Source organism: Zeus faber, assembly GCF_960531495.2.
Source record: "Zeus faber genome assembly, chromosome: 17".
In the NCBI taxonomy this organism is placed as follows: Eukaryota; Metazoa; Chordata; class Actinopteri; order Zeiformes; family Zeidae; genus Zeus; species Zeus faber.
Window position 1 is genome coordinate 21,022,459 of NC_137204.1, and position 22,660 is coordinate 21,045,118.

At 43.8% G+C, this 22,660-nt stretch overlaps 2 protein-coding genes across 4 annotated transcripts; one reads left to right on the top strand and one right to left on the bottom strand.

Annotated features, from left to right (window-relative positions):
- Positions 1 to 5,883: 5,883 nt before the first annotated feature.
- Positions 5,884 to 12,789, bottom strand: ndufa8 (NADH:ubiquinone oxidoreductase subunit A8). Its single transcript, XM_080018010.1, has 4 exons — positions 12,617 to 12,789; positions 10,971 to 11,134; positions 7,277 to 7,442; positions 5,884 to 6,492 (listed from the first exon to the last, which is right to left on the bottom strand). Exons 1-4 carry the CDS (start codon positions 12,665 to 12,667, stop codon positions 6,355 to 6,357), a joined length of 519 nt encoding a protein of 172 aa, XP_079874136.1. The 5' UTR covers positions 12,668 to 12,789; the 3' UTR covers positions 5,884 to 6,354.
- morn5 (MORN repeat containing 5) lies at positions 12,215 to 20,247 on the top strand. 3 transcript variants are annotated; one of them, XM_080018009.1, is made up of 5 exons: positions 12,215 to 12,333; positions 13,948 to 14,098; positions 15,039 to 15,150; positions 15,578 to 15,709; positions 20,140 to 20,247. In XM_080018009.1, the coding sequence occupies exons 2-5, from the start codon at positions 13,949 to 13,951 to the stop codon at positions 20,217 to 20,219; spliced, it is 474 nt and encodes a 157-aa protein (XP_079874135.1). In that variant the 5' UTR covers positions 12,215 to 12,333; position 13,948; the 3' UTR covers positions 20,220 to 20,247. The 3 variants fall into 3 exon arrangements, with proteins under 3 accessions (XP_079874135.1, XP_079874133.1, XP_079874134.1); XM_080018007.1 differs by lacking the exon at positions 12,215 to 12,333 and adding an exon at positions 13,550 to 13,686; XM_080018008.1 differs by lacking the exon at positions 12,215 to 12,333 and adding an exon at positions 13,550 to 13,686 and having other exon boundaries at positions 13,948 to 14,095.
- The last annotated feature ends 2,413 nt before the right edge of the window (positions 20,248 to 22,660 follow it).

Genomic DNA, 22,660 nt, shown 5'->3' on the forward strand with positions numbered 1-22,660 from the left:
AGGAGGAGCAGGGGGAGCAGGGGGAGCAGGGGGAGCAGGAGGAGCAGGGGGAGCAGGGGGAGCAGGGGGAGCAGGAGGAGCAGGAGGAGCAGGCATCATTCCGACGCCTCACTTCATCACATACTTCTCAGAGTTTGTTTGCTTAGATCCCACAGAATAAACACGCAGCACGGAACAATGGTCTGGCCTTCCTTTCATTCTTCCTTCTTTCTTTCTTTCTTTCTTTTTTCTTTCTTTTCTTTCTTTATTTCTTTCCTTCTTTCTTGATTTACTTTCTTTCTTTCATTCTTTTTCCTTCTTTCTTTCTTTCTTTCTTTATTTCTTTCTTTCTTTATTTTCTTCTTTCTGTCTTTCTTTCCTGTATTGAACCTGAAGCACGCTGTCCTTCAGACGACAGATAGGAAAATCCAGTTGAATATCTTGGTGAAACACGAGGAGTGATCACTGAAGGTGAATAGGATGAGCAGTGAAGAAAGGGTGGATTTTTTTCCGGAAAAGACTCGTTTGATTTTTCCAGCTCTCGGCCCGTGTAGTTCAGTCCGCGTGACGCACGGTCAACGAGGGAGGATTTCGGTGCGAACGATGAGTCAGAAGAGTCGGTTCAGCTCTGAGTTGTGAATGGAGAATCGTTTAATTCTGTCAGGATGATTTATTTTGGTGGAATATAAAGAGTGAATTAGTCACATTCCATTATAATGGGAACAAATGCCAAGAACCATTTTTTGCCTTGAACTTTAATTTCCTCCTCGGTAATTATTTTCAGTTTGTGAGTCGAAGACTGACTGTTTTGCCGGAGTGACTCCCGACTCCGGGATCATATAGAAGATTTGCGACCTCAGAACGAATCGTTCGCAAGTCTCGCAAACTATCAGTCAGCCATAATAATGAGCAAAGTTCTACACGTCTGTGTCCTTTTTAGTGGTTGATGATGTAGGGGCGTGCCATGGGATTGTTCCATTGTAAAAAGTGTGCCGTGGCAAAATAAAAAAAAAGTTGGGCAACACTGTCCAGATGAATCCAACACAATTTATATTAATATTAATACTCACACATAAAAAAAAAAAAAGAAAATTCTTATATTTATTGGTAGTATTTCATTCCGGTTGCAAATGACTTACAGTACCTTGTTTACAGTTCTCTGCCTGGTAACGAATACACAGTGTGGTACTTACCTGCAATACTTAATTGAATGACAGACTGATGAGAAAAACAAATGAAATTCATGATAATTTGCCATAAAAACACTATGATGGAGTCGTTTCTCTCTTTCTGTCCCCACCTGCGTTCCCGCCATGCACGTGTGTGTGTGTGCGTGTGCGTGTGTGTGTGTGTGTGTGTGAGTATGTGTGTGTGTGTGTATGTGAGTGCGTGTGTGTCTGTGTGCGTGTGTGTGTGTGCATGTGTGTATGTGTGTGTGTGTGTGTGTGTGTGTGTGTCCATGTATGTATGTGTGTGTGTGTGTGTGTCCCTGCGTGTCGATACAGTATGTGTGTGTCTAACTATGACATTCGTTTGCGATCAAGCTGAGGTTCTCCTGCTCCGTCTTGTCTCCGAGCGGCGAAACACGGCAAGAAACACAGTGGGGCATAGTGGGCGTAGTGGGCGTAGTGGGCGTAGGTGTCGGCCTCGGCGCCGCGTTTACAGGTGTTGTAAAAACAGCCGCATGAAAGAGCTGCTGCCGAGCGTGTCGTGCTGGAATCCAAAACAACATCACTCTGTCACCGCGCAGACTGACGCTTCAACAGAGAGCATGAGGTGTGTACAGAGAGCATGAGGTGTGTGCGTGTGTGTGTGTGTGTGTGTGTGTGTGTGTGTGTGTGTGTGTGTGTGTGTGTGTGTGTGTGTGTGCACTGCTCAGTGACCAGCGTTGGAAAAGCGAAGCAGAAGCAACATTTTGCTGAAATAACGAATAATGCATAAAGCAACTGTCAGTGCAGGAAAGTAACTAAGTACAAGTACTCCTGTTACCATACTTAAGTAGCTTTTCCAATATCGTTATCTGTTCTTACTTAAGTATATTCAGTTTTGGAGGTTTTAAGACTGTTATTCTACTATATATATATATTTTTTTTTTAATCTGTATTTTTTGTATTTTTACATATCAAAAGCAAGTTAAAACAAATTTTAAAAAATCAAGGACTGGATCTAGCAAACGGCTGGATTAGGATCGCCCATCGTTGACTGGATGTGACGCGTATTTAACTATTATTACTTACTCAGTACTTTTAACAGCATGTACCTATATACTTTAACTTGAGTAGAAATGCCATCGTTGCACCTTGACTTAAATAAAGAGTCATTTTGTGACGAGGTGTTTGTACTTTTGCTTCAGTGAAAGATTTGAATACTTCTTCCACTGAAGGCTGCTGAAAATAAGATTCAACGAACACACAGTTCAACTGGACAACATTAAGAAGCAGTCTGCGGTAAGTAAATGTGCGTGTGTGTGTGTGGGGGGGGTGTATGTGTGTGTGTGTGTGTGTGTGTGTGTGTGTGTGTGTGTGTGTGTGTGTGTGTGTGTGTGTGTGTGTGTGTGTGTGGTGTGTGTGTGTGGGTGTGTGTGTGTGTGTCTATGTGTGTATGCGTGTTTGTGTAACTTTGGCCTTTTTGTAGTTCATACATTATTAATCTTCTTGAATGGTGGTGGTACTGTGCGTGTGCGCATGTGTGTGTGCGTGTGTGCGTACGTGCGTCTGTTTGTGTGAGTGCGGTGTGTGTGTGTGTGTGTGTGTCTGCGTGTGTGTGTTTGCACGCGTGTGTGTGTGTGCTTGAGTGTGCCTGCGCGCGCGCGTGTGTGTGTATGTGTGTGTGTGTTTGTGTGTGTGTGTGCATGCGTGCATGTGTGTGTGCTTGTGTGTGTGTGTGTGTGTGTGTGTGTGTGTGTGTGTGTGTGTGTGTGTGCGTGTGCGTGCGTGCGTGTGTGTGATAGCTCCTGCAACCTGCATGGCAGTTCAAAGTCCCCTTGTGCAGCGTGGAGGGATGAGAGGAGACATGAAAGCAGCACTCCACAGCTTGTAGGGTCTGCAGATCAGAGAGCCGAGTGGAGAACAAGGGGCACCAACATAAACAAATCAAGCGCACCCACATTTCAGAGGCTGTCAAATCAAGTGCACCCGCACGTCGGGACTCGGGGGGGACTCTTAATGGCATTTTATATGCATATTGAAGTGAAGTGCGTCGCAGTGTAACATACTGTATTTCAAACAATATGCATTGTTGATATGTTCTAGGGAATAAACAAACACAATATTTATCCTCTGGAGGAGAGCAAGTAGCTCCATCACAAGACGTAAATAAAACTAATTGTTGTCTATGATGATTTTGATATAAATTTTAAGAAATACATACTGTATAATAAATAAATATAATGAATAATAATAATTGTAATTATTATATATGTATGTGTGTATGTATATACAGTATATATATATATATATAAAATATATATATATATATACAGTAAATATTGTATGTAGCATATGCATATATATATATATTAGACCGCAATTTAAAAAATGTCAAGAGATTTTTCCTTCCAAATGTTATTCTATTTTATAGCCAAACTTCATGATTTGTGGAATTCCTATACAAGTCTGCAGGCACTCAAAATAATTAATTAGTTTTTGATTTATAACAAGTTGTGAAGCAGAATAATACGAGGGAGCGCCGCGGAGCGGGTCAGACGGAGGGTTGTGAGCACGGTGGGCTCCCAGGCGAGCCGTTGGCTTTGTGAGAGCCCTGTATTGTATTTCTTTCCTGTGCCAGAGCCCGTTTCCTGTGGCGGTGCCGAGTCAAACAACGATGACCCCCTGCTTCCTGAGCGGCGCATGGAGACGGGGGCCGCCACGAGCCCCGGGGCCTCGCCCGCCAGCCTCCGGCTCGGCCTCCGCGCCCGCCTCCTGCCCGGGACGTCTCCGTTCTCGCCGCGCCCCCGCCTCTCCTCCCTCGACGGCCAGCGCTTCCACCTCCTCCTTCGTGACGGTTTTCCTTTTTTCTGGGCTTCTTCTTTGTACCCCCCTCCCTCACCCAAATTCATTTTCTACCCTCCACCGCAGCCCGTTCTCTTGTTGCGTTTCCGTACTACACTTTCATCCGTTCCTCCCTCCCTCCCTCCCTCCCTCCCTCCCTGCCTTCCTCCCCTCCTCCTGCGGGCTCCTCGTTCGGTCCAGGTCAGGAGCAGGCCTGTCAGACGTTTCCTGTGCAAGCCGCAGGTCCAGACCACCCCCCTCCCCACTGGGTGGAGGGGGGGGGGGTTTTGCACACGTAAGAGACTCCAATGCGCGTGGACATACGCATATAATCCCTTAAACACAAACAAATGTGTACCCACACACACACACACACACACACACACACACATATAAATGTATACACTTATCTATATAAACATCATATATGCACAGTGGTGGAGGAAGTTCTCCATTTTACTCAAGTAAAAGTACAAATAAACAAAATGACTCCAGTAAAACTAAAAATACCATATTGACATTTCTACTTAAAATAGAACTACTTGCTTAAAGTATTTTCAAGCGTTAAAAGAAAAAGTACTTGTAATATCCAGTGCCCTGATAAAGCCTATGACAAAAAAAAAGCCTACATATAAAATGATCATAATTTGTTAGAAATGTAGATAAAAATAGATATTTGCTTTAAAATGCACAGGTACCGGAGTAAAAGTCACTCAAAACTGCATATAATTAAGTGCAGATACTCGAAAATGTACTTACGACCTACTTACTGTAAATTACCCACAGTTACGTGCCAGCGCTGTTAAATACAAAAGGAACCACCGGGAAGAAATAACCAGAGCATGAACTACCGAAATCACATTGAAGGGATCTCGAGATTGATGAAAGATTTTCCCCGAAAACAAACACCGAGGGCAGTTTGACAGAATAACATCGAGACGAGTGTCAGTGGATGCTAAATGTTGACTTTTCTTTCGGAGCCTCAAAAAGGTTCCTTGGCCCCGCCGCACATGTGTATGTTCCCGTATTGGAACGAGGCCTTATTACATCATATGAAAAACACCCGCGGGTCATTCCTCCGCTGGAGAGTATGAGAAAGCTGTCAAGTTGTACGACGCTATTGGTCCCCACAGAAATCAACCGCATGGCAGAGGTTCAACGTGCCTGGAGTTTGACGGGGAGGAAGAAGAAGTCCCAGCACGACAAAACGACACCTTCTCCAAAACGTCCTGAGATGCACGCGTAAATAAAAGCAAATAAGGTGCAAATATTATCTTTCATTCACCTGCCATTTAAACCCTGGCTTCACTTTCCGACCATTTTCCCGGTACTTCTGTGCACGTCGGCAAAGCCTGCGCCGTTCCCTGGGACGTCATGGAACCGACTTCCCATCTCCTTTCACTCCAGGTTGTGTGTGTGTGTGTGTGTGCGTGCATCCCTGCACGTGTTGGCAGCGCCGCAAACCCCTCTGTTGGCATCTTCAAAATGCCTCCCCTCGTCTTCCCCCGGTTCGGGTCGCAGACAGGAAGTGAGCGGGGAGAAAAGGAGGAAGCGGAGGCAGCTCCCTCTGGCCGCAGGTAATGACCCCGAACCGTGACCTCCCACCTCGGCGCGACAATAATACTCAGGCTGACAAAACCCAGGCGCGCAAAGCTGAGGTGTTGGCCGCGAGCCGCGGACATTGCGGCGATTGTGCTTTTCGTACTTTAATGGCACCGTTCTTCGCGGGAAACATTTAGCCAACTCCAAGAATAACCGACTGTCGGAGGAAAGGCTTTATTCGAATGTTGGGTGATGTGCTATGAACAGTTGTAAATTATCCTGAAGGGGTTGAAAAATGGCAAACCTATCCTTTAAGGGTCAGTATCCAACATCGGTCATTCGTGAAACGACAAAAAAAAAACATGTCGACGCATCGGCTTTAAATTAGATGTTTATTTTTTTATTCTCTTTCACAACACAAACCGTAACAGTGTGCGGCGTTTGTTCACTCATTACATATACATAAGGAACGCTGTACGGATTACAGACTCCCGTTCACACAGCGATCCTTCCGTTGGCTTGACGACGCTAGGTGTACAGTGGCTGGAGGAACCAGGCGCCATTGGCCCTGTCCAGAATAACAACAACGCTAAAACAAGGACACAAGGCGGATTTAATTATGACGGAACTTTCGGAAATCGGGGCTAGATAGGAGCTGCGGCCGCCATGCCTGCACCTTGGAAATCATCTCAGAGACGTGCATTTCCAATATTTCCATGGCGATAAAAGAACCCCTATCTAGAATCATTTTCGGGGGGCCTGCAGAGTTTCGAACGCGCGGCGGTTTCTGGAACGGATCCACGGCGCGGCCGGCTGCATGGGGTCGGCCCCGGGCCCCCCTGCTTCACCAGCTCCAGAAGAACAGCCTGCTCCCGTGCTTGGAAGGCTCCAGCTTGCCCTCGATCACGGGGTTGGGCTCTGGACGAGGCCTCGAGTGGTAGGGGTTCTCGGGGATGGGGCGGCTGGTCTCCACCTTGGTCACCTACGGACGAAAAATAAAACGCTTATTAGGCGTAAAAAAAAAAAAAAAAAAAAACAGCCTGGACTCGTCAACTTACAATGTAGTTGTCACAAGAGGTTTAAGTTCTCAGGAGATGTGATGCCAATGATACAGTTTGGTCGGATCAAGTCTCCACCAATGTAAGAGCACGGTATCGTGTTCTTAAAACATTTTTGTCGTAATTCCATTAATGGCTGCTTATTAAATATGATCTGTGTTGAAAGTGTCTAAAGAAAACTACACACAATCAAAGCTCATCAGCAGCTCTCCAAAGGCAACGTGAAACGACATTTCTTCATTTTCTTTTTAACTCCGTTTTTTTTGTACACCTTGGATCCTCTTGTGTTAAGATTTATTACCCCAAAAAAGGGACAACTCCCTTCCCTACTCTCTTCCCCTTCCCTCCGTCCTTACAATAAACGCGTTGCCAAGTTTGCCCCGATCTAGCACCATCCATTTTCTCCAATCTACTTTTTTTATTAAATTTTTTTTTTTTTTAATTTCCCCCCTCTCCGTCGGTCCAGATTGTTACTCTCTTGACCTCCTTTCTTTTGCTCTGCCAGAATTGCTCTTCCCGGCCTGAATTGTGACTTTCCTCACAATCTCCTGCTTCCTGGTCCTCCATTGTCCATCGCTCACCTCGGACACAGTTCGCCACAGAACCCCATACTTTTTTCGGCTTCTTAAGTTTCTCATGTTTTTTTTTTCTGTCCATTCGTACGCGTGTTTTTCCCCCGGTTCCCGGTGCACTGCTCTTTCCTCTCACCTTAGACAGGTTTCCCAGGTCGGGCCTCTCCCATCCCAGCTTGTTAAGGACGCAGTCGTCGAAGACCTGCTGCTGCTTGCGGCAGCGACGCAGCTCCGCCATGTTGGAATAATCCAGACAGGTCCAGTACTCCGTGAATGACTCGGCACAGTTCCCCTTTATTTGCCTGAAAGAGCGCGGCGCAGACAGAGATTTGGATCAGAATCAAATGTCAAAGGGTCCAGTTTAGAAGAGTCCACAGTTAAATTGGATCAGGGAGGGGGGGAGGGATGGCTAAGTCCTTTTAGCTCCAGTGCGCTGAGTAACTCCAAAGTTTTCTTTTGATTTGCTCCGCAGATATAAACTGAACCAGAATCAAAGGAGACAAGGGCCTTGGGTATTCTGAATAAATCCCACTCATCTTATCTGCCTCGACTGGACGGAGTAGGAGAGCGCTCGGCAGCAGACTCCGGGATTTAGAATCAGATTGTAAAAGCCCCGTGGTGCTCCAAGTGCATCGGGGATTCAAATGACATTGTGATTTAGAATCAGAGAGCCCCCACATGGAAAGATATACATAATCCTTTGGCTGGGCTCCTGAGGTCAAAACGCTGCAAACAGGTCACCTGAACGGTCCGCCTTAAAAGGTGTTCGGCAAATACCATAAGAACATAAACAACCGAGCCAGGTCCACGATGTAATTACGAATTTTCTCAAATTTTAGTCCCCATTATTCTAATTAGAGGTGCTGCTCTTTCACAATAAGTACGAGTTTACGTTCTGTTCGGGGTGTTGGGTATTATTTAAAGATCAGGTATACCACCTATCTGATACCTAGGGCGCGCGCGCACACGCACGCACGCACGCACGCACGCACGCACGCACGCACGCACGCACGCACGCACGCACGCACGCACGCACGCACACACGCACACACGCACACACACACACACACACACACACACACACACACACACACACACACACACACACACACACAGCTGTGTCTGTAAACTTTTGGTAAACACAGACACAAGCGTTCAGGGTGAAATGCTCCAGACAACTTCCTCACACCCGCCTCCGCTGGCACTTAGATGGCGACACAACACATGGGCTTATATTTAAAGTATATTCCACTATAAACAGCTTTCTAATTGCATACCAATCTACCGTGTCTATCATTGGCTTTTGTTTTAACCCAAACATTTATTTCCAGTTGCAAATTGCTTCGAGTTTTTGAAGTGGAGATGGGCTTTAATGGCCTCTGCCCCCCAATTTGCGTTACCCTACCCAGGAGATAAAACAAATCAAGCACAGGAAAGTAGAATCATCAAGTGAATTCAAGGATAAAAAAAAAAAAAAAGCCTACTGTAATTATCAATACCAATTACGCCAAAATATGATCATTGACCAGTGTGGCTACCAGAAAATCAAGCATGTTTTTGCAATACAGTAATCACCAAATTTTGTCTCTTTCCCCCCTCCCCCCACCATTACATTTCCATCCACGGTCGTGTCTGGTTTCTACATTCAACTAAGTGCAAAAGATGAAACGATTGGAAAATGCTTATCAGCGACCGAGTTAGAGGGAAAAAAAGCATGCAGCGGTCCCAACTTTGCAACATTTATCTTTGGAAGTTAAAAGCAAATAGTCAGCCGTCCAATAAAGGAGTGGAAAACATTGGATCCCTCTAGCTCCAATACACGCCGCTTCCCCAGCCATCTGTAGGTCGACTGTTCCGACATTTGGAGAGAAAATGAATGTAGCTTAACTTGGGTCGTAACTCCATCCAAAACTGACCACAGAGTCAGTTAGAGAGCCTAGAATATCACAGAATGGGAGGACATGTGATGTGATTGATAGTTTAGACTGAGCCTTATGTATACACTGTATACTGTTACATCTTATAAAAGCAAGGGACGAAAGTCTATGAAATAAATTTAAAAAAACCAAAAACATTGTGAAGTCCTGAAACACAAAGCCATGGTGAAGGCAAACAAACAAAATTACAGGTTTAAAGCGTGCGATCAAAAGAACAATTCTTTCCAATTAAGGCAGACCTTTTATGCCACCGTCTTCCAAAAAAGAATAAACATACTCATCTCCTCAACTTGTACTAATGCTTTGAATAAAAAGCTTTATTCCACCCCTACCATGGCTCCTTAGATCAGCCGTCAGCCCTCTGCATTACACCTCAAGAGCTCCCCGCCTCAAATCAGAACCCATGATGCCCACATGCCCATCACCGAAGGGGAAATGCCGAGATAAACTGAGCTGCAAACCTTACGGAAGCTGCAAGCCGCTCAAATTTTAAATCTTCACACAGCACCAATTATATAACACCAGAAATGCCACAAAAATGTACCATCATCGACCTAATTTCACTCATGTTCGTATCCTGCTTAAAAGTGTCCCTTCTGCGTGCAATTGTGAGACGTCTCCTTTAAAAAAAAAAAAACCTTCACCACCCATTCATTCATTATTTCAACCCAATGTATTCACCTCATCCAGCCTTCATTCTTTGTTCAAAACAAATATAGTGTTCCAGTCATAAGCAGTACTGAGGAACTCCAGTCAACAGGGAGGGAAGACTCCAGGGAACAGAATAGGAAGACAGGCATCTACAGTAACTAAGGAAGAGCGATGCAGTGTCGTGTGTTTGCTCATTTGTCGGCTCAAACAAACAGGATACTTAACAAAGGGAAGCCAAATGTTCCCGCGTTTCTGCAATCAAAGGTAACACAAGCAACTTGTTTCCAAACTCCACCATATGCTAAATGAAGTGTGTGCACCAATTGCTGGTGTCATTTTTCAAAGCAGCATTTACAAATGCCACTCAATATGTAAAAGATTCATAGATTAAATGACATAACACACCATCCCCTACGACACACGTTTATTTATCAGTTTATCATTGATTTGACATCATAGACCAGCTCTAGCCATCAGCATGGTTCAGAATGTTCCATCACTCCTTATTTACAACCAAGTTACTATGAGTTCAAGATGATACAACATCAACCCTTTTCTCAAGCAGGACATAGTCATTTTAGGCAATGGGTCTTGAAACATAATGAATGAACATGTGTTGTGGGTGCTTTGACTGTGCTTGGCTTAAGGAAAATTACTTTTCTATAAGATGGTTCAACATAAATCACACCCCTCTGCCCAAAGTGCAAAACATATTCACTTAACAATATGTGATGCAAACTATCTACACATAACAAGTAATGATCCATTAGACCAGTGATCGGTTAAACTACTTGTACAGTACAGAATAAAATATGATTGTTATTTTGAGATAATTATAATATAATGATTAACATTGTGATAAGTCACCACTGTAAAAGTGGATTAATAAAAAAAAATGCATTTTTATTCATTGGAATTGAATCCTTTATACAGCTGCAATAGTTGATTGTGTTTATAAAGTAGTAATACAAATATATAAATTTAAACTGTCATAGTGAAATTTAAACTCTATAAGTGAAAGTTTTGTTTTGATGTAATATCAGTTATTTTTGACCTCCACACTATTTACAAAATATAAGGCAATCTTTATAAATCTGCAATGTTTGGATTCTGTACACAGAAAGCTTTTTGACCAAGCAATGTAGCTATGAAACACTTTGAATTTACTTGAGAAAAACAGAAATATCATAAAGCTGGCAACCCAAGGCTTCATGTCTTATCTCTGCAATGAAAATGCTTCACCTGAAGAAGTTAAGTGCACACTCGTTGACTTTTCTCCCTTCTTGCAGACACTTTCTGGGGTCCTTCTCCTCCCAGCGGCAGAGCATGAACTCCTTATTGGGCTTATCACACTGGGAGCCATAGTGGTGTGCAGCACCCTTCAGCACTGCCGACGACACGTTGACCTGAATAAGGACAGGGATAAAAGAAATTGACTTTTGAACCTCAGACAAAGACAAGTACTATAATGTTCTTGAAGTTGGTGTGTTGGAAGCAGGAAAAAAGGGCAAGCATAGGGATTTGAGTGACTTTAACGAGGACCAAATTGTGATGGCTAGACAACTGGGTCAGACCATCTCCAAAACGGCAGGTCTTGTAGGATGTTGTATGCAGTGGTTAGTACCTACCAAAAGTGGTCCAAGGAAGGACAACCTGTGAACCGGCGACAGGGTTACGGGCGCCCATGGGCTCATTGATGTGCATGGGGAGTGAAGTCTAGCCTGTCTGGTCTGATCCCACAGAGGAGCTACTATAGCACAAATCGCTGAAAAAGTTAATTCTTGCTATGATAGAAAAGTGTCTGAGCACACAGTGCATCGCAGCTTGCTGTGTATGGGGCTGTTTAGCTGCAGACTAGTTAAAGTGTCCATGCTGACCCCTGTCCACCGCTGAAAGCGCCTGTAATGGGCACGTGAGCGTCAGAATTGGACCATGGAGCAATGGAAGAAGGTGACCTGGTCTGATCAATCATGTTTTCTTCTACATTATGTGGATGGCCAGGGTTAGGGTCCGATCCGATCAAGCATCTTTGGGATGTGCTGGAACAACAAGCCCGATCCATGGGGCCCCACCTCACAGCTTACAGGACTTAAAGGATCTGCTGCTAACGTCTTGGGGCCAGATACCACAGGACACCTTCAGATGTCTTGTGGAGCTCATACCTCGACAGGTCAGAGCTGTTTTGGGGGCACGAGGGGGAGCTACACAATATTAGTGGTGGTTTTAATGTTGTGGCTAAACGGTGTACGTGTTGGTGACGATTTTAGTGGTTGATAGTGGTGTGCCATGGGATTTCATTGTAAAAATAAACATTTTTTAATGCTGGGAAACATTAACATTATATTTTGTTAAAAGTTACAAAACAGGATGCAATGCAAGAAAGTCTAAAATGTATGTTTGTGTGTAGACCGCATAGCTGAATTAATTCTCATTCGCCATGCCCTCAAACTGATCCAACACAAATCTAACTTTCAAGGGCAAGAAACACAACTTACAACAAGTGATCGACGCCTGCTCGGACGTGGTGATTAAACTTGAATCCTGTGTGTGAACACCGAAAGGGCCATAGTGGCACAGGAAGCTGTCATCTGGTAGAAATCGGAAGGTAGTTCATGCACAAGACAAGTAGAGTATAATAACAATTGATGTTGTAGACGTGTAGAAGGACGGGTGTACGCAACACAAAACAGAATGTTTGGGCTTCATTCGGAATACGTTGTTCATACGGCTTCTGTTGGCTTTATTTTCATGATCAGATTAGTAATGTTGTCAATGTTGTGACAGGCTGAGGACCCACAGTTAGTTAGCAGGAGTTAGCGTTAGCCGGCTGGTTAGCATTGTTCGATAGCGCGCTCATTTACACCTAAATTAGCCAAATATGTACTCACTTCGTCCACATTCAGCTCCTCCAGGGTGGGTACCTCCACCGTGGTGGGCATGGTTCGCTCTTCGTACCGGGACACCAATACGGAGAATTAAATGCCACGACTTCCACGCATCCAAGGTCCTCCTCCGGCAGTAGGACGAGCGACGACGAGGCCGCACGGAAGGTCAGCCCGCTGCGCATGCGCGCTGGTCTGAGGCGCATGCTTGTGACGTCGCGAACGTGCGCCCAAACGCGAACGGGTGCGTTTCGTTGGGACTCGGCGATCGGTCATTCGGTGCGGCTCGCCTCCGAGCTCGACGTGTTCTCGTGCCCCGTTCGGGAGAACGTCGGGCGCCCGCGTTGCGCTTGTGGTGTTTGTTTGGTTTTTTTGTCACGATTGTGTTTTTGTTTTTTTTACAAGCTATAAAACGCATGTTAACCTCAAATCAAACGACACAATAATTTAGATGGGAGTACGACGTGTTTTGGAATAATACCCACCCAAACGGAACTTCGTTCGCTATTAATGACGTCGGATCTGTTATCCGGGCACCGTCGGGCCCGACTGATCTGCCCCGAATTCCGACTTGGAAATCCGACTTAAATGGCCGTTCTTTGCAATTTCCCATGCAGCAGGATGGACTTTCCCGAGTCCCGGTTTGTAGTGGAACGCAGCAAAACATTTCTGGAGCATGCGCGTATTTGCGAACGATTAAAAGCGTTCGCAAATCATACGTTTGATGTTTCAGAAGAGTTTCAAATTCTAGAGTTAAAATACAGATATGTACACATAAAAAAAAATATATATATATATATATACATTTATATATGACGAGCAACAGTCCCTCTGTGTTGGCCCATCACCCATCATCATGTCAGCGTCCCATGGTTTCCAAGGCGACGTTGTCAACACAGTCCTTATTTGTGCCTCGACAGATCGATAGATACCTCATTGATCAAGGTCCAAGCTCAGGAGCACTTCGGCAGAGGGGTATACTGGTAGCATTATTATACATTTAACAGGCGACCAGTCAACCGAGGATTAATGGAGGCAATTGGGAGTAGCTATACAGGAGATTTAAAAAATGGCAGGTAATTAAGTGAGCTGGAAGTATTGGTATTTGTATTATATTGTTGTTGTTGTTGATATTTTTGTTGCCACAATTATACTAATAATACAATTTTGCCCAAGATGTTTTCTCTGGGCAAATAGTGTGCGGCAGAGAAATCCACAAAGACATCACATGATGACACATGTAGCAGCAACATGAAATACCTTATATGAATTTAATACACCAACTAAATCATACAAAGCACTGACCCGTGTATTTAATTATCTCTTCTCTTATACAGAATGGAAGGAGAGGGACAGTATACATTTCCCACAGGGACGAAATACGTGGGGGAGGTGAACGACGGGATGTTTCATGGACAAGGAGTGCTGTACTTTCCAACCGGAAGCAAATATGAAGCAACCTGGGAGAAGGGGCTTGCTGAACAGGTGGTCAGCTGTGTGTGTGTGTGCCTACGTGCGTGCGTGTGTGTAAAGAATGTATATTGTGTGTGTGAGCAGTGTGTGCTTGCGTCCATATCATACTCCATGCATTCATCCGCATGCCTCTCCGTCTCTCTCTAAGTGTGTTTCACATTGGTTATAGTGGGCGACGCATCTGGTCCCCTTTAGCAATCACTCACCGTTAATGTTGTAATTATTAGGTTCCGCTCGCTTCCTATACTTGCGTGCTCCGAAGCAATCATAGGCATCGTGGAGACAATAAGGTGTAAGCCACTCCATATTGTATACATTTATTTTAATTCTAGCTCAATATAAATTATGCACAGTGACTATCTGTGTATGATATAGGTCTTTTCCACCTGTCACCTCGCTGACCTGAAAAGACCTTTGAGTAACAACTTATGCACACGCACACGCACACACACACACACACACACACACACACACACACACACACACACACACACACACACACACACTATTGTATATAGATAAGTTTATCCATAAGAATGCACAAATTCATGGTTGCCTGGTAAGTCTTGTTCAAGTGGAGGAAACCCACATTGCATTCCCAGTTTTAGGGAATGCTCATTTTTGATCAGTAGATATAAAGATGGTCTGATTTATTTGAAATTGGCCACAATCTGAAACATCTGTCTTTACTTAAGTCTTTAAATGGCTTAACATTTTATATATATATATATATATATATATATATATATATATATATTCAATAATTATTATATTTTTATTTATTATTTGCTTATTTAAATAAATATATATATATATATATATATATATATATATATATATATATATATAAATTAGTAAATTATATATATATATATATATATATATATATATACACAATTTTGACTCAATGAATGTATATTATGAATATTTGATTATTTCAATTTGTGTTTTTAAGGGGACATTCACGTTTGCTGATGGTCTGGTCTACCAGGAGACAGACTGGGATTACTGCGATATTTATGACCGGCGCTTCTACAGTGAAAGATGTGACACACTGAAGCCTGCAGGTTACCAGCATCTCCTCTTCATTCATGAGCTCCTTCATTCGCTATAGCATCCCATATCAACATCCCCCATTCCTCGTCCACCATTTCATACATTCTCAAACACAAATACGCAAATATGCAAAACTCAAACATACACTGTATCTTAAAATTGCCTCAGGATGTCCTGGAATAGTACATGAAGTCCCCCAGAGTACAGTAAAGGGCATGACTTATCTATGCATTTTCTCATATACAACCGAACTATACACACAATTTATCAAACATAAATATAAAAATAAAAGGTCACGTTACCTCATGTAGCATATGCCTTTGACAAGCTAAACAGCCGAAGGAGTACAACTTATTTTTAATAACTAATTTATCATTTATTTTGCTTATTGCTTATTCTGACACAATATATCGTATAATCTGTGTTGTGTACGTGCAGGAGAGTCTCAGTTGACGGACCGGGACCCTCCACGCGTTATCCCCGAGGGCTGTTATGACTGTGGTGACGGGTTCTATGACCCCAAAACCCGGATAGTCTCTACCTACACAGGGAACTTCCACAGGAATGCAGGTAAAACAGGAAACCTCCGCACGGCACCGCTGCTTAGCCTTGTCACTCACTAATGTGTTTGAGTGCGCGTTTGAGGAAGAAAGAGATTTATGGCGAGAAGCCAAATACTTATAAGCCGAATGCAGGTATATATAATATAAACAAAGCGGTAGTTTGTGATACTTATTTTCAACCCTGAGAGCTGCCCATTTGTCAGAGTGGGGGTGTAAAGTCCGAACGTATAGCCTCGTGGCTTCCGACCGGGATGAGAGTGGGAGCAGAAACTTGAGCCCAAGCTGACGGCGTTTGGGGAGGAACCGCCCTGCGAGAGAGGAGGTGCTTACCGGGGCCGGAGCTCCCTCCTGCAGCAACCGCCGGGCATGGAAGAACGTTTGTCTTAGAGAAGTCAAAAACCATATATATCTGTAAAACCTGCAAGAACTGAAGGGTCTGAAATTGCTTTATTCCTCGGAGCATTCAACCTTTGATTCCTGCAATGAATTCATTTTCCATGAAATGATCAACTTGAAAAAGTGACGGCCCAGAACAGAGCCATGGCTAATTACCATCAAACTTCACTGGTGCCAACTTGGAAAAAAGAATCCTCTTTGGCACAGTGCCAAACACTGAAACAATGGAGTGCGTTTACTGATCTTCCCCAATAAGGTTGTTGATCATTTTTGTAGCCAGGCTGTTTTTTTAATGCCACCAACGATCAGCCCTACCCTGCCAGGAGGCCCTGACCTTTAGTTTCGGGTGCGAATCGGCCTTTTCCTATCTGGCCAATGAAGGGATGCCCTATATGGATTTAGTGTAAAACCTATAACCATAATAAGAAGATACATATGTGAGAGACACGTCTGTGGCCTTCCCCAGTGCAACGTGCGCCGTAGTCCCTGTTCTGTCCCTCTCTACAGTGTCTTACAGTTATCCCTGACTTCATTGTATTCAATCCTCATGGCATACAAGTGACATAGATAAGATATAGGGTTTAATAATAGAAGACTGATAATATATAGTATATGTGTCTTAGACATGGCCACAGTCATAATAATTACGGCTTCCAATCAAAAGCCGTCTGCCTGGGGGTTCTACTATCCTCTCTCGAGAGGAAAGTGTAGGTTTTGTTTTAGTTTTTGGTGTTTTTTTTTGTTTTTTTTTTAATCAAAACATAAACAAAACCCTCAACAAAACACCATTATGTCTTTTTTGACCAGGATTACACTGGCGTTTTTAGTTTTAATGACGTGAAGGAGGCCAGGCCGTTCCAGGTGCGGCAGGGGAGTAAAGGTTGGCGAGTAAGGGTTAAGGAAATTCCCAGGCTTTGGGCCAAAAGAACCAAGGACAGGACGAGGCAGAAAAATATGGTAGAGAGGAAGTTCCAATGAAGTTTCCAGCAACAGAAGGTAGAGCCGGGTCATCTGGACACGAGCGGGCCTTCTGGGGAAGAAAGACGTGCGTGCGTGTGTGGGTGGGCGTGGGTGTGTGTGTGTGTGTGTGTGCGTGTGTGCGTGTGTGCGTGCGTGCGTGCGTGCTTGCGTGCGTGCGTGCGTGCGCGCGTGCGCGCGTGCGTAAGAGGTGTGCCTTTTGTAGCTGTAAGTTGAACAGTCCAAATTCCAGGAATCCAGACACACGTACTGCATCTCTTATTGCAGTGGGGATAGTGGTCATAGGCGAGTCACTTCCTCCCTCTATCCTCGCCATTTAGGTTTAAAGAGGATTCATCATACATTAGTTGGTATTTTGTTTTTGTCTTGAGTCTTATGAATAATCGCGGTAAAGAGTCGACCGTAATAGATTCATACACAGCAAAGCAATAATGTCATTATGGCATTAAGGACATTAAGGCAAAAGTCATTTCTTGAATTATGTGAGCGGGCTTTGCGAGGAGACAAGTTGACTCCAATAAATGGAAAACTGAAATCTAACGTGGCTTATAGGCGAGGCACAGAGTCATGCACACCGGCGACCCGTCCTCTGAGCGCCAGGATGACGTGCACCTATCACAGCTCTTTAAAATAACTTTGATAAAGACCCTGCTCACTCACATAACCACAACGATATATACATTGGCCAGTACTGATGTTTTAATTTCCCTGAAATTGTTGATTTAATACAATTCCTAAAAACTGGAAGTTGTAAGAAATTAGGATAAAAGACCAAATTTGCGCAAATTCTGTATTTACCCACAACACACAAACCGAGACTAATAATACTCACGCACACACATTTAGTCGACAGAAGACACTGCTTGGGTTTGTTGTGTCACTGTTCTCTTGGCAACGAGCAGAATCCCAGCAGCAGCAGCGGGGGCCATGTATTGCCATATTGTTTGTGGCACTTTCCTGTTTCTGGAATAACCACTTCCCTTTGAAACCTTGCGAAGAAAGGGTTCAACATTCAAAACATTCCATCGCCAAGGAAAACACATCGGGCGTCCGAACCGCTGACCCTCCCTTTGTCTCACCGCCACCGAGGTGTTTCACGGACGGATAACATCAGTCTGCGCCGCGAGGAGCGGAGCGGGACACTGGCTCACGCCCGACTCCGACGCTCCCTTACAACATTCACGTGACCCAAATTCGGGTTTGTTCTGCCGTGTACTTTGGCATTGGCCCGGATACTTCTGACAGGAAGTCTCAAATTTGATCTCCGATTCACTTTCGGTGGAGCCCTTCCCTCTTGATCCTGGGGAAGCCGCGCATCTTCTCTTTGAGACGTACTACAGTTTATGGACGATCCCGTTAGGCCGCTGGTGTAATGCATCCCTGTGGCTAATTGAGTCATGTCTTCAGTTGTGTATGCCTGCGCGTGTGTCTGTAAGTGTTTAGTTCACTGCCATTAGGTTGGAAGGAAACACTTTTACTTGTGAGTGTATTTTAAGGATTAAGATAAACAGATTTAACAAGGTGCCCTTCATGGCTTCCACACACTCTCTCTCCTTTGCACAGTGAATCTGGCTCTTTGACGCACCTCGTTGCAATGCAATAATAAGCAGATCGGTTTTTAACAGCGACATGCACAGTATGATTGAATAATATAGTAAAATGCTGGTTATTGCTGATTTTTTGGTATATTTTCATACCTCACTTGCGTTGACTGGAGCCTCCTTTAGACTACATGCAAAATCAGACACACAAAGACAATTTATTGCTTTTTTAAAACTCAAATGATATTTAACTGACTATGTGAAAGACAGTTTCACACAACATTTTAATGTTTCGTTCGTCAAAATATAAGTATTATTTAAAGGCTTTAGGAAGTTGTTTTTGTGAAATTTTCCCCCAAAAAATCTATACAAGGCCTACAGCCATTAGACGCCCAGATAAGGCATTATGTTGCAGCCGTGAGATTGCAGGCAATAAAATCAACGCGCAGCCACCTGTGCCCAGATTACGGCATTTAATAAGGATGACTTAAATATTCGGATAAATGCTGTTGTGCAAGCTCTAGAGGGCGAAATTAAGGCAAATATAAAAACGTCTCAATCACATCGTCATTAAGGCGCACTCGTGCTCGCGGGGTCGGGGGACGCTAATTGCGGTCATCCCCTCTTGGCCGGGCTTGCCGTAGTAACTACGCGCACATAGTAATTAGCCCCAGAAAGCACCGGTGAAGAAATGTCCTTTGACTGCTCGGAGATAAACGGCCACCAAGACCGGCGGGAACGAGTTCTTCCCCGGCAGCTGCGTGGAGCCGAGGCTCAGCGTGGGCCGCCGCCGCGCCGGGGCGGCGTTTCAAATGACCCGCTGCTCCGGCCTGCGCAGGTAGAATGCGAAAGAGGACTTGAAGAGGCTGTTAGTGTTGCCCGTTGCCGGCAATTACGCACAATCAGCCCGGGGAGCTGGAGACCTGCTCCCCACAATGGAGCCCCCTCGCGCCGCGGAACCTGGGGGGTGCGGCCGCGCGCCGCTCAAGTGTGTGCAGCTGCGTGCGCCCGGCCAAAGCCTGCACCCCCTCTCCCCCCGCCCCCCTGCAATTAGCAACTCATTTTAGTTTTTGACAATAAAAAAAAAAAAAAAAAAAGTGTTTATTATCAACTCCTCTTGCAGTCATCCCCTTAAGAAAAATTGGCACCATTTTTGGGCATTATTTATTGCCGTCTGAAGTGGTTCCGAGAAGATATTTTCTCCTAATTGTCGTCCCTATCTTGATTTCACACATTTACCCCGGGCTTGAATGGCACTCAAACGATTCAATTCCACAAGCAAAATGACCTCTGGCCGAATGATAGAGGTGGATGTCTGATCATTTTTTAAACAAAATGCTTTAAGTTAATTATGCAAAGTTACAGCCCGCCAAGGCTTTGCATATTTACGCCTAAAGCTGCCCCTTTATCTAAAAATAGGCCAGGCAATAAACCCTTTACGCATATATCCTAAAATGCATTTTGATGGACAAAGAGACAACCCAAATCAAAATCACTGTTCTTTGTTGTTTTTTTCTTTTAGATGACCGGGAACATGACTGCATTGTGCGCACGTGTAGGAAAGCCTGGGATGAGGTTGTCGGCCATAACCCCGCCAACTAGACCTTGAGAGAAATAGAAGAAAAAGCACCTTGAAGGTCCCGGGACCTTTAAGTGAACCTTACACAAGTCTTTCAATAAAAGGAAAAAGGGAATTCACTTCGACGTCGTTGCTTTGTTGATCTCGATTTCTATGTTTTGTGATTCCAGTTGTTGAGTTTTTTATTAACGCTGAAAGAAAAACAAACACAGAATCCATCCTATCTTCTTGATTGTTGTTGTTATGGCTCTCCTTTATAAACCATTTCAATGGAAACATATTTATCTGCAATAAAAACTGTTAATGACCTAATTTGTTTAAAGAAGAAGAAAAAATAGAAATAAATAGAAATAATAAAAATATAAACAGCCAGATTTGTTGCTTATTATGACCCACATGACACAAACCATCTCACCTTCTTTCAAAGATGTTTATTCATTTTTTGGCTCTAGTTTAGCATTATGTCCTGGCTTTATCAACTGGAAACCGAGCTGGGGTTTGAAATGGGATCATCTGTTAACTCTGTGTCCTGACAATCAATCTACACATTTATATTATTTCATTATTAAATACAATATCCAGATTAACACCCGAACAGAAATCTGCTTCCTAGATGGGATCTGACATTTGTTTCGGGAAAGTGTCAGAATATTACAAAAACGTCGACACACACACCACCTTCGAGGGACCCAACATCAACAAAAAAGTGTTCTAACCCAGAGAAAGGTCTTCATGTGAATAATAATCATGTTTACGAATGGAGCGGATGGAACTTTTTTATTCTGTCAAAAGATACATAAGAATAGGAGGCGACGTGGTATAAATGAGGCATTCGGAACAACGACAATATTCATATTCAATCTAGAAAGTGTCGCGTTGCATTGCTTGCAATGTATTCACATGCACTGGGTATGTTTTTGCAAGATATCTAACCCAGGGTGCACCTTGGTAGCAGCTTCTGAGTAGTACGAACACACAAGCACGCAAGCACACGCACACACACGCACACACACACGGATCAAACACACTGACTCACCACAATCTCTACAAACATGCGGATAAACATACACTTAATACAAACCCACATACGAGCACCTGCATATACACAAAACTCATAGAAGAGATTCATTTATATACAGAAGCACATTTATTTGTCTATTGTCTTAATTCATATTTTTAAATTTACATTCCTCAGCTCATTGACTTCCTTTGATCACCTTTATTTTTACATTTGCGCACCCGGGCACTGGGTAGAAATACCGTCTGTTTCCGTCTTTCTAAACGCAATGGAACACAGGGACGCCGACGTCGTGTTTTATTGCATTTTATTACACAAACATTTATGATGCACAGTCTATCAAATAAACTTTAGATTTCAATGTTTCACGTTTTTTGTTTTTTTTTGTTTTTTTTTTTTTGTTTTTTTTTAATAAAGCCAGACAATTTTAGAGGAGGGAAAAAAAAGTGCTTTACAGGGATTAACCATCTCAATAAATACAAGGACATTGAGGTCTCGTTTCCCTTTTTTTATATCAAAATCGGATCCTGTTCTTCACACGACAGCCATGTCACAAAAATACAGGTGCATATTCCCTACCCCTGCCAATACACATACTCACGCACACGCACACACGCACAGACACACACACACACACACACACACACACACACACACACACACACACAAACACACACACACACACACACACACACACACAACACACACACGCACACACACAAACACACACTTACAAAAACATCCACATCTTCTATGTACAAATCCCAGTCTGTTTCATATTGTAAGTTTTGTACCAATACTTCATATCCTCTTTGAAGTGAGAGAGACAGAGACACACAGAAGCTGTACAGGACGACCCAGGAATCATGATATAGCGACTAACACCAGGTGGGGAAAAATACAAAAAAAAAAAGGTTTTACACGTAGAACGGGACGTTAATTTGTTTATGTTTATGTTTATGAGTATTTATATCGGGAGCGGAACGGCGACCGAAAACCCCGCCCCCCCGGACCTCCCTCTTGTTCTCCTGACAAAAACAACAAACAGCTTTTGATTGACAGGAGTTGTTGGAAATCGCTCTTTGAGGTTCCTCCTGCAATGGAACGCCGCCGTAAGGCTGTGGACACGAGGTGCGTGGCAGCGTATCGAGACTGTCTGCGAATTTGATTTATTTATCTAGAAACAAATGCAGTTCAATGCCGCGGCAATTAAATCACGGGGCTGGAAAAAGCGTATCCGTCCGATTTAAGATGCGGATCGGAACACGACCTGTAGAAAGTACATCCAAGCGCCGTGAACACCGCTGTTGAAATGAAGGAGATATATGAACCCAATTAAGTCGAAAAAAAAGTGCCCTACAGAGGTGAAATTTTGGACCTTCAATTTTCCACCGAAAAAAATGAGAAGGGAGTCGGCCAGAAACCTTTTTTTTTTATTTTAATCTT

What these genes read in the sequence shown, in the direction of transcription:
- ndufa8 (XM_080018010.1), bottom strand. Translation starts at nt 12,667, where the DNA reads ATGCCCACCACGGTGGAGGTACCCACCCTGGAGGAGCTGAATGTGGAC. An exon ending in TGTGCACTTAACTTCTTCAG is followed by an intron (nt 7,443 to 10,970) that starts GTGAAGCATTTT and finishes GCGCTCTTTCAG; the next exon opens with GCAAATAAAGGGGAACTGTG. An exon ending in ACCTGGGAAACCTGTCTAAG is followed by an intron (nt 6,493 to 7,276) that starts GTGAGAGGAAAG and finishes TTTCGTCCGTAG; the next exon opens with GTGACCAAGGTGGAGACCAG.
- morn5 (XM_080018007.1), top strand. Translation starts at nt 13,640, where the DNA reads ATGGAGGCAATTGGGAGTAGCTATACAGGAGATTTAAAAAATGGCAG. An exon ending in GGAGATTTAAAAAATGGCAG is followed by an intron (nt 13,687 to 13,947) that starts GTAATTAAGTGA and finishes TCTCTTATACAG; the next exon opens with AATGGAAGGAGAGGGACAGT. An exon ending in AGGGGCTTGCTGAACAGGTG is followed by an intron (nt 14,099 to 15,038) that starts GTCAGCTGTGTG and finishes TGTGTTTTTAAG; the next exon opens with GGGACATTCACGTTTGCTGA.